The 12260-nt window shown below is 44.7% G+C and overlaps 1 protein-coding gene across 1 annotated transcript in view; it reads right to left on the reverse strand.

The window, feature by feature from the left end:
- Window positions 1–8192: 8192 nt before the first annotated feature.
- Window positions 8193–12260, reverse strand: part of tdrd9 (tudor domain containing 9) — a 255517-nt gene continuing 251449 nt past the window's right edge. Inside the window, exons 35-36 of the mRNA XM_072489934.1 lie at window positions 11248–11320; window positions 8193–8820 (exon numbers count right to left, since the gene is read on the reverse strand). Coding sequence (XP_072346035.1) covers window positions 8731–8820; window positions 11248–11320 — 163 coding nt within the window. The 3' untranslated portion in view covers window positions 8193–8730. The remainder of the gene's footprint in view (window positions 8821–11247; window positions 11321–12260) is intronic.

Below are 12260 nucleotides of genomic sequence, written 5' to 3' on the forward strand. Positions count from 1 at the left end.
GAGCCTGTAGAACAGAGTTCCCAGAGCTGATGGAGACGATAGGATGCAGCCGGGACATTCAGGGGCAGATGTTAGTGCCACTCCAGCAGATCCATAAAAGGAGTCGCAGAGGATATGGGCGCAGAGGATGTGCCGGCAATACGTAGCACCAAGGCCAATACTGCTATGGTGGCGACTGCAGTGGAGAGCCTGGTGCACAGCGTTGGCATCATCAATAAAGGTATTCCAAGGCATCGCTCAGTTGGCGACGGCCATGACTGAGAGTTTAAGCAGAATGTCTGCTTCGCTGGGGATGTCACACAGTCCCAGGCTGACGTTGATGATCTGCAGGACATGTCCCACTCTCAGATGGGAAAGGCCGAGGCACTGCAGAGCCTGTCCCAGTCACAGTTGGGCATTGGCGACACGCTGCAGAGCATGTCCCAGTCATTGAGGAGGATCGCCAAGGGCATCGACACAATGGTGCAGACCATGGGGAATCACCAGGGCTAGCAGAGCCAGATGATGCAGGGGCAGCCAGGCTCGAACCAGCTGCCCCTCTGTCCCAAGCTGAACCCCAGGACCCTATGGGCACTGACCGGGAGGAGGGGGCACTGAGTGCCAACCCGGATTCGTCCCATGGAATGGGGATGGTGGCCAGCAACTCCCCAGAGTTCCCACCCCTCTGATGGGGCTGCATCTCTCAGGCAGCACACATGACAGGGCAGCACAGGTCCTCCGGCATCAGAGCCCCCGAGGACACCCGTCAGGGGCCTCGAAGACCACGAGGTGAGGTAAGCAGCTGGCTGCCTCCACCTCTGATGTGCATCCTGGAGAGACACCTAGACGTAGTGGTAGAGCTAGAAAGGCCAAGCACATCGAGGATCAAGGAGGGCAACGGGGGATGGGCGGTGGGGAGGAGGGCGGCACAATCGGGAGTGGGAGAACTTGTACTTCACATGTCCTCCCTCCGGCCGTGGACATGTCTCCAGAGCTGTGTCCCATCCCCTGGGTGTTCGGATGTTGGCTGTTAAACGTGTGGTGTTGCCTCCCACAGTGTTCAGGCACAGTGTCCAGGCATCACAGTCTGATTGGAATGCCAGGCAATAACTTCCAAGTGCTACATGGCCTGCCCGTCGTGTGAAGTGCACACTTAACCACAATTGCCAATTCCCTATTAGCAATTCAGTTGCACGGCCAGAGGTCTCAGCAGTCGATGGGGGTTATGTGTAGTCAGTAGGGTAGGCGGGCAGGGACAAAGGCTGTCCCCGGAACGGGTACATACAATCCAGGGGATGGCATTGTGCTGCCGCAAGCCGTTGCCCCCTGGTTGCCCTCCAGCGCCTCCCACCAACCATCCTCTGGTGGCCCACCCATGCGGAGCTTCCCCCACCCCCAGCTGAGGGTCCCCCGCCCCTCACCGAGCACTGGGGTGGCAAATCCAGCACCCTCAGGCTCTTTGCCTGTGAGCAAAATGGCTACTCCTCTCCTCGGCTCCCCACAGAAGCCTTTCCACCAGGTTCACGTTTTTCAAAAGGAGTACTAATCAGCGCCAGCATGACCACTTGCTGGGAAGACCAGTGAATGACGGGAGGCTGTAAGATGCAGGGTGGCTCTTGTTAATTGTATGGAATGGGACTTAAGTGATGATAATTGGTGTCTCATCACAGTATGGCGAGATCCCGATTTTGTCCACGGGAGCGGGCCGGTTGTATCGCAAACTGTTTGTCAATCGGCGCAGTTCTCGTTGCGGTTCTTGTTTTCGGCCTCTCCCACTATGCAATGGCCCCATTTTGCTTGAGCGCAACAAGGCCGGAGAATCGCGCCCATGGGAGCAGCATTAAGCCATTTGCTCCATTGAGTCTGTGCCGCCTTTGAATCAAGGCTGATATGTTCCTCATCCTCCTGCCTTCTCCCCAAACCCATTTTCATATTAATCAAGTAATCCCCTTATTGATCATGAACATCATGGTTCGGTTTCTTGACTTGAACCAAATAGATTTTGTTCCTGGCCACTCTTGCTCTCTCTCCAACATTGTAATGTTACTTCCCTATATTTTCTGACAACTTGTATCCAGTAATATTTAGTTCCCTGCCATAACCTTTTTGAGCCACCTGCAATCATTTTCTGTTGACATTTTATCAACTTAGAGTTTAGAAGGATGCGGGGGGATCTTATTGAAACATATAAAATTATGAAGGGAATAGATAGGATAGATGCGGGCAGGTTGTTTCCACTGGTCGGGGAAAGCAGAACTAGGGGGCATAGCCTCAAAATAAAGGGAAGTAGATTTAGGACGGAGTGTAGGAGGAACTTCTTCACCCAAAGGGTTGTGAATGTCTGGAATTCCTTGCCCAGTGAAGCAGTTGAGGCTCCTTCTTTAAACGTTTTTAAGAAAAAGATAGATACCTTTCTAAAGAATAAAGGGATTCGGGGATATGGTGTACGGGCCGGAGAGCGGAGCTGAGTCCACAAAGATCAGCCATGATCTCATTAAATGGCGGAGCAGGCTCGAGGGGCCAAATGGCCTACTCACCTTCTTCCGCAATGCGGGCTGACCTCTGAACCCTTGGCCCATCCCTCCAGGCATCTCCCCGTGGCACCCACCCACCCTCTGGTTTAGCACATGTCCTCGGAGCTGTGTCCCATCCCCTGGGTGTTCGGATGTTGGCTGTTGAATGTGTGGTGTTGTCTCCTGCAGTGTTCAAGCACAGTGTCAGTGTCCAGTCATCAAGGTTTGATTGGGATGCCAGGCAATGACTCCCACATGCTATATGGCCTGCCCTTCCATGGGAATGCACTAAGGTTGTGTGAAGTGCTCACTTAACCACAATTGCCAATTCCCCATTTGCGATAGCCTTCGGCTGTACGGCCAGAGGCCTCGGCAGTCAGTGGGGGTTATGGGTGGTCGGTGAGGCAGACAGGCAGAGACAAGGGTTGCCCCAGGAATGGGTACACACGATCCAGGAGTTGGCATGGGGGTGCCACGAGCGGTTGCCTACCGGTTGCCACCCAGTGCAGCCTCCAACCCTCCCATGGCGGCCCAACCCTGCAGAGGTCCCCCGCCCCTCACTGAGCACTGGGGTGGCAAATCCAGCACCCTCAGGCTCTTTGCCTGTAAGCAAAATGGCTACTCCTCTCCTCGATTCCCGACAGAAGCCCTTCCACCAGGTTCACGTTTTTCAAAGGGAGTATTAATCAGCACCAACATGACCACTTGCTGGGGAGACAGTTGAATGACAGAAGGCTGTTGGATATGGGGTGGCTCTCTTAATTGAATGGAAATGGGGCTTAAGTGGTGCGTTTCTCAACACGCTATGGCAAGATCCCGATTTCGCCTACGTGAGCCGGCCGGTTGCATCACAGATTGGTGCCTGGCGTGGTTCTTGTTTTTTGCCTCTCCCGCTATACACTGGACTCATTTCACTTGAGCAAGAGCGCAACAAGGCTGGAGAATCGCGTCCACCATGTTGATTTACAGCCACTCTGCGATATTGCACCATAAATACATTTATGAACAAAAAAGTAATTTTCAAAACATAACTCCAACTAGTATCTACAAAATAGCCCATTTTCTGCTAATGCCTCCAATAATTCTCCGTTACATGAGGTGTTGATATTGGGCTCGGCAATACACTTATGCATGTGCGCTGTAACTAAGTGCACGTGTGGCTGAACAGCTCTCTGGTGGAATTTTGGCAGTGACATGCCTTTCATGACGCTATCAGAGGTGCAAGCACTTTTGCTTGCTTGCTTACACCATCCCCACGCCCGCCACCCCCCCCCCCCCCACCCCACCCCCCCCCCCCGCCATTTTCCACATGATTAAAATTTTAATTACCGGTGGTGTACGCAGGAGACACATGCGACTCAGCACCTGGAAAAGCTTTCCTGTGGTGAAAGCGGTCATCTGCTGACAATGCTGCAGCTATGGGTGGTCTATAAAAGAGTCTCCTGCTCAAACAGAAACTCTTCATCGCAGCCAGAACTTTCCTGAGCAACTCCATTGGCAGTAATATAAAACTTGAGAACAAGTGTTTTCAAAATTAAATTTTGGTTGTAAATATTTCACATTATCTTGGTTCTACTTTATTTATGTGTGCATCATTGTTATTTGTGGGGACTAGTTTTAGTCAGAGAATCGAAGGAATTGGCCTGTCTCATCTTTGACATGCATTGATGGTTACAGGGGAGTAGGGACATTTCCTTTATTGTGGAAGAAACAATGTGGGTTTTGTTTTTGTTCACTCTTTATTGATTGTTCAGATTAGTGTCCAGTGTTGTACTCTGTGGTACATGCCTGAACTTGCAGGCCATTATCTGAGATTACTCAGGAAATAGTTGAAAGGTTGCAGGCGAACCAAAGTCTGGACTCTTACCAGCCAACACCGAGATGAACCCACATTTGGACGGGAATTACACCGTCCTTTAGGCCTCTTATTTCCTTACTTTGACTATTCCCACCTTATCCCCACAACCTTCCAAACACATCCAGGACATCAGGTCCTGCCTATTTCTCTTCTTCAAGTCCCTGACCCCCACCCTCTGACCTCCCTTGGATCCCTCCTCCATGCCCCCAACCCACTCCACACTCCTCCATCTCTGACTCACCTCACCTGGTCAGGTCCCAAGCCGTCATCGAAGCTCCCATTCTCCTACTCCCCTTCCTTGGCCATAGAGTTAAACAAGGAAAATCGTTGAACTTACACAACTGCAAAAAGCCAACTGGTGCATGCCACCTTAAAACAAATGCAAACTGGATGCCACAAGATTCTCAAGCACTGCCGAAGGTAGGACATAATTTAAAAAAATTACGCAAAGGAGTTTTCATGGCATGAAAATGTATTACAAGTATGTCTTCACAATATGCCGGTGTGATGCTTCATATGCCGCTGACTTTATCTCTGCATCTCAAGCCATGAGATTTCACATCACTCTTAAGCAAACTATGTATCTTGCTCTTGTGGGCTCCATAAAGTTTTCTATTGTTTCTGCTGAGGGTGCTGTACTTTAAAGTTTCTCTTTGTCTTCTGCCTTCATCAAGGCAGGTATAAAGGAGTAAAGTGTAAAATTAATGTTGAGATTCAGCTGATCTCCCAGTGTTGGCACTTCAGACTCAAAGGAATTACTCTTCTCTATGGGTGACCAACTCATGTGTGTGTATGTAGGTGTGTGTGTGTTTGGGGGGGGGGGGTGCGGTTGCCTGTGACCAATTGAATGGGGCAGGTGATGGGGAAAGCAATTCTAGTGAGAGAGGCAGTGTGTGAGAGAGGAAGTGGGGTGGGATTCTGTGAACATAAGGGATGGGGAGGCGTGGTATAAAGGGTGACACAATAGCAGTGGTTAGTAGTGTTACTTCCCAGCGCCAGGGACTCGGGTTCAATTCCCGGCTTGGGTCACTGTCTGTGCGGAGTCTGCATGTTCCCCCGTGTATGCCTGGTTTTCTTCCAGGTGCTCCAGTTTCCTCCTACAGGTCTCGAAAGACACGCTTGTTAGGTGAATTGGACATTCGGAATTGTCCCTCAGTATCCGAACAGGCGCCGTAGTGTGGAAACTAGCGGATTTTCACAGTAATTTCAATGCAGTGTTAATGTAAGCCTACTTGTGACACTAATGAATATTATTATAAAGTAAAACTTACAGCTTATCTTGTGGTGTCACAATATTTTCTGCTCTTTGTAAATTCAGTCTTGCAATTCCCTTCAAATCACTCAACTGAAACTCCCAGGTTCAGTCTCCCAGAGGTTGTCCTAGAAATATAGGACATAAGGTGTTCCTTAAGGGACGTGGGGCAGCCAAATAAGAGAAAGTCCCTTAAAACATGGGACAGTTAGTCATCCTGTCCATAATGCCACAAATCCACAATAAAACTCCTATATTTTACTGATGGTCTTGGGTGTGCACATGGAGAGCCCTCTACTCCAGGGTAGTACCCTCCATAACCCAGAGATGATGCGCTATATAACCAGAAAACATTTTTCTTCCCTTTTGTGTGAATTATCCACAAGACAGTATTTGTGGCGTAGTAATTCTTGTTAATCAATGACAGAAATTGGAACAGTTCCAATATTTGCTTCAGATCGATCTCACTTCAAATTGCCCCCGATAACCCCTCCATGTGTTCAGACCTACCAGTTTATCTTATTCCTTTGAAAATCTGATATCAACATTTTCGTAAACAACTCCACTGATTCTGTACTATGATTTAATATGAGCACAATGTTTCAGGATTGTTTATTTATACTTAAAAAGATTAGATTTTGAATTATCGTATCTAAAATATCACCAAGCTGTTGCAATCAATAGATTTTTCTTGTATAGCAAAAAAAAAAAAATAGAAGATGGCACTTGAAGTAACCATTAGACAATCGTCCTCTCCTAACCCTACTCCCTTCCAGTTTGACTCCTTCAGCATCCTCTGCCCCAGCCCCACCTCTGCAAAGTAATAAGATATCCTGTATTTGAGGCCATTATCCTGCACCCCCTGTTGAATGCTGCAAGGATGATGTTTTTCCCGTAATTTGGTCCTTTAAATCTTGCACATGCGCAGAACCCTCTTCCCCTGTCTGCACGCTCTCAGATTTCACAGCTCCCAACCCCACTCTAACAGACCCACATTCCAGAATGTCTCTTACCTTTTCCGTGAGTGTAAGTCATGCTGTTCCAATGAGCCAAGTATTTCTGCACTTGATTGTCACATCCATGTAGGTGTATCGACGGATATACAAAAGATGAACACTTTTCTTCAAGAACAATATGGAGAATGGAAAATTTGCGTTGTAACAAGATGGAGTCAAGGGGATCAGATGACCTTCGTCTTTGTCTGAAAATATACGTGAAACTTCCCAATGTTGAAAGTGATATGATGGTCTGGTCAGGACAGTAAAATGTGAACGATCTTTTGGAACATTCCTTTGAGAACACATTTAAAATTCAACAGATTTTTTTTTGATTTACAGGCACTATTGTAAAAATACCTACTGAAAGTGATACACAATGACCAAATAGATGTGGTGTTGCAGAATGAAATTCTACAGAAATGATGTGAAAAAAATTATCCTATTACAAGGAAATTCAAATGGTCGCGATACAAACTCCATTGTTTGTCTATTCTAGCATCATCAGGGACCATTTGTGTGAAAAATGGGAACATCAGTACTATGATCACCTGAGCGAAAGCAGCTTGTAATAAGAAACTTTTATTCATACACATCTCGAGGACAGTCAATCTGGAAGACAAAGAGGTCACAGAGGGAAGTAATCCCATCCAGCAAAGCAGGAACTCTGCCTAGAATCTACCAACAGCAGAGAAGTGGGGCTAGCCTTTTAGCTATTTAATTGTAACACCAAGCAAGATCTTTACTACAGGGACTGGACTACAGCTTTGGAGCAAAGAAGGCCACTGTGAATTAATCAGCAGAAGCTTCCAATTTCCATTTTCTTCAGTGAACCATCTCAAAATACACGAGCAATAGTGAAATAAAAACTGGAAATTCTGGAAATACTCAGCTGTTCTGGCAGCACCGGTGGAGAGCGAAACAAAGTTAATGTTAGGCGAATCATTCAGACTCAAAACATCAACTCTGTTTCTCTCTCCACAAATACTGACAGACCTGCTGCGTTTTTCCAGGATTTCCTGTTTTTATTTCAGATTTCCAGCATCTGCAATATAAGAGCAATAAAGCATATGTGAATCCTACTCTTTCTGTAATTATCTTTTCTGGTGTGTGAGTGAATGGTTGCTGCTTCAGTTACATTCAGGTATTGTGGAATAAACATTTATATATATATTTTAAGGGTCCTAGCAATGCCTGTCTTTTTGTGGAATAGTGTGGACACTTCTTGTTCCCATCCTACTTGCTTCACAGCGCCAGGGTCCCAGGTTCGATTCCCTCTTGGGTCACTGTCTGTGCGGAGTCTGCACGTTCTCCCCGTGTCTGCGTGGGTTTCCTCCGGGTGCTCCGGTTTCCTTCCACAAGTCCCGAAAGATGTGCTTGTTAGGTGAATTGGACATTCTGAATTCTCCCCCAGTGTACCCGAACAGGCGTCGGAGTGTAGTGACTAGGGGATTTTCACAGTAATTTTATTGCAGTGTTAATGTAAGCCTACATGTAACAATAATAAAGATTATTACTTGGCACCCTCAATCAAAACAGTGACACCTGTATTGGCACTTCAGAACAGTTTAATACACATGATTTACAGGCTCAAAAGTATGCTGTCTTTATTAACAACTTTAAACAAAATAATGCTACAACGAGCAAGATATTCTTGTGCGCTTTGTGCAGCAATTTTATGGCTGGTGTAATATGGACCACCCTTTGGACAACTCAAGATAGAAATCAAATAAAAGATAGAAGCATTAAGGCATAATGCCAACAGTTTTTTCACATTTTTCGCCAGTGTAATAATTTCTAGCCTCAATTAACACACAACTGGTTTCAATATCAACTTACAGACCACGCATTAGTTGACAACAAAAGTGAAAGCTAAAACCAAGCTAGCTGCTGTATAAAGATATGCCTGCGCATTGATAGTTTTGAAGAAACAATTTGCTTTCAAGTATCTTCCAATCCAGAATTACACTATCTGATTTTCAAATTAACATTTTCTGTTTCAATCCTCCAAAACATGGTATAGTTAGCTGAATATTAACAAACATTATTAATTTTTTGTTTTTGTTTAACTGATCCCATCCTTTTCTTCCTAACACAGTAACACGGAGAACTGCCATGTCTTAAAATGATGGGCTATGGATTCAGTAGCACCAAGGAATGCAGTTGGTACAGAACTATTTTGTTTACTTCCCTGGACTGGTTCAAGAGAAGTCCTGGGTCCACCTAAAGAAACAAAGACGTGTAAGCTGTATATTTATTGAACCATCTCTACTTTTATTCATCCATCCCACATTCTTCTTGGTCAATTCTGATCGTGTTTCAATTGTGATTACAGTACACCATTATTTCTATGCAGATTAATGTGAAGAAGCATGACTTAAAATGTTTATGCTACCTTAAAAAAATGCAACTATTTTCAAAATCAATGGTCGCATAATTTTACATCCGATTCTTCAATCACATCATTTCTGTACACCTTTCACAGTAAATTAACTTGAGTTCAAGGGCTGTTTGGAGCAATAGGACAGCTTTGTAAAACTAACTTTTGTAATTTCATAAAATCGCGTCATTTTAAAATTTCTTCTTTACCTTCCAGGTGTCCCCTTTAAAGATTCACCAACCTGAAAGGGCAGTCCTGCCACCCAACACCCAGTACAATCACAAGATAACATAGGAGGAATACTGCATTGAACTTAACACTAATTGCCTGCCCACATGGGGAATGTTCCAGGAAATGCGTGAAATGTGCAGAAGGGATAAAGTCCTGGCATAATGGATTATCAACCCAATTTCTTCTGCCCATTAATCAGAAACAGCCATACATACAGCACAAGGATAATCAGTAACAACAATTCACTGCATTCCGATAAGTATTTCATCATGTAAATGTCTTGAGATATATTCACAATGCTATATGGTACTTTCATTTTCACAAGTCAGTGCCTTCAAGAGATATGGGGAAAGAAGACACATTTTACCCTCAAAAACTACGGTATCTTTGGAAACCCATTCAAGTATACATGTAGCAGCTACCAAATTATATAATGAGTGGCACATTATCAAAGGTTGCATCGTAGCTGTTTCATATAAAGGAATCGGATATAGTATGCATGAAGTACAGCACAAGAACGCCAAATTAAGGAATGAAACTCTTCCGATAGTTCAACGGGTGAATGCTTTGCCCAATGTGAGTCTGCACCATTGTGACCAGGAGACTCAAAGCATGCAGACAACACAAGAAATAGGAGGAATAGACCACATGCCCTGTTGAGCCATCATTCAATACATTCATGGCCGATCTTGGGTTTCAACTCCATTTTCCCATCCGCTCCCCATATCCCTCAGTTACCTGCAAGACCAAAGATCTTTCCCAGTCTCAAATATACTCAAAACACAAGTCTATTGGAACATCAACACTTACAAGTTTTACATCTTATAATAATATTCTGCTTTTCTATTCTTACCATCAAAGTGAATAACTTTACACTTCCCTTTTACATATCATATTCTGTATGCCATCAATAAGGGAGATGGTGGCTTAGTGGTAATGTCACTGCATTAGTAATCCAGAGGCCAAGGCTAATGCTCTGGAGTTCAAATCCCACCATGGCAGCTGATGAAATGTGAACTGAATTAATAAGTTTGGAATATAAAGCTAGCCATCAGTGATGGTAACCGTGAAACTATCATCGAGTCTCACAAAAACTCATCTGGCTCACTAATGCTCTTTAGAGAAATAAATCTGCCATATTTACCGGTCTGGCCTACATATGCAAAGTGGTTGACTCTTAATTGTCCTCTAATGTGGCTTTTAAAGCCACTCAGTTAAGCGACAATTAGAAACGGGCAACAAATGCTGACCTTGTCAGAGATGCCCATATTCCATGAAAGAATAAAGAAAAAAATCTTGTTGCCCACTCACTCAACCTTTTAATATCTTTGCAGCCTTTTGCTTCCTCCCCGTAGGCTATTTTCCCACCTAGCTTGCATCATCATCAAACTTTGATACATTACTCAGTTTACCTTCTCCTAAGTCTTAATTTAGATTGTAAACAGTCAAGGCCCCAGCACTGATCCTTGCGGAACTCTACCATTCACTACCTATCAACTTGAAAAAGACACGCTGATATCCATTCGCTCCCTTCTCTCTGTTAAACAATCCTTTATCTATGCTAAAATACTAGCCCAAACTCCATGAACCCTCAGAGGTTGAAAATTGGGATATGAAAATTGGCTGACTGCTCTTTTCTCCTTGGTTTTGGGAGGATGAAATTTGTTGTGGTTTAAGTTATCTTTCCTTTTCTCTCCTGAAGCCATGTCATGCTAAAAGAAATACAATAGGGTTACAATCATTTCTGCTCTCAGTACAATTGTAGTTCTTACTGAACAGCAAATAGGGATCTATTTTGGTGTAAAGGAGGATGATCTTGGCCCCCTGATTATGCACCCAGTGGAAGGAATCCTGCAATTCTTTATCATGTCCCCAAACAACTGAGCCAAGATTCAGAAAGGCATTAAAAGGATCAGTTTTGGTTAAGTTTAAATTAGAATATCGACACAACTGTGAATTGAAAATGTTAATAAGCTTTTATAGGTTATGATGCGGCAGCATTTTAGGATTATATTAAAAGCAGGAAAACACAAATCTACCTGATTCCACTGGTATGGTCTTTCTGGGTATTGTGGCGTAATACTTTCTCTTGGTTTCTTTCCAGTAAATATTCTGTGAACAGACCAAAATTCAGAACTCATCATTCCATTCTATTGGTACAATGACATCAGTAGATAAACATATCAGTGATTGCAGGATGCTGCCTAAACTAACAAGCTGTTTTAAGTCAAGCCCTCTGGAATACCGAACCATTTAATGCCAAATTCATAACGCTGGCATCACAGACCAGTCCCTGTAAAGAATGCCATGTTTGGCAATGGAACACAGCACCAGCAGAATTGTATAAAATGCTCTTGGATTGGATTGGATTTGTTTATTGTCACGTGTACCGAGGTACAGTGAAAAGTATTTTTCTGCGAGCAGCTCAACAGATCATTAAGTACATGAGAAGAAAAGGGAATAAAAGAAAATACATAATAGGGCAACACAACATATACAATGTAACTACATAAGCACTGGCATCAGATGAAGCATACAGGGTGTAGTGTTAATGAGGTCAGTCCATAAGAGGGTCATTTAGGAGTCTGGTGACAGTCGGGAAGAAGCTGTTTTTGAGTCTGTTCATGCGTGTTCTCATTCTGTATCTCCTGCCCGATGGAAGAAGTTGGAAGAGTGAGTAAGCCGGGTGGGAGGGATCTTTGATTATGCTGCCCGCTTTCCCCAGGCAGCGGGAGGTGTAGATGGAGTCAATGGATGGGAGGCAGGTTTGTGTGATGGACTGGGTGGTGTTCACGACTCTCTGAAGTTTTGTGCAGTCCTGGGCTGAGCAGTTGCCATACCAGGCTGTGATGCAGCCAGATAGTATGCTTTCTATGGTGCATCTGGAAAAGTGGGTAAGGGTTAATGCGGACATGCCAAATTTCCTTAGTTGCCTGAGGAAGTATAGGCGCTGTTGTGCTTTCTTGGTGGTAGCGTCGACGTGGGTGGACCAGGACAGATTTTTGGTGATGTGCACCCCTCGGAATTTGAAACTGAAAACCATTTCCACCTC

The sequence above is a fragment of the Scyliorhinus torazame genome, chromosome 2 (assembly GCF_047496885.1).
Source record: "Scyliorhinus torazame isolate Kashiwa2021f chromosome 2, sScyTor2.1, whole genome shotgun sequence".
NCBI lineage: Eukaryota > Metazoa > Chordata > Chondrichthyes > Carcharhiniformes > Scyliorhinidae > Scyliorhinus > Scyliorhinus torazame.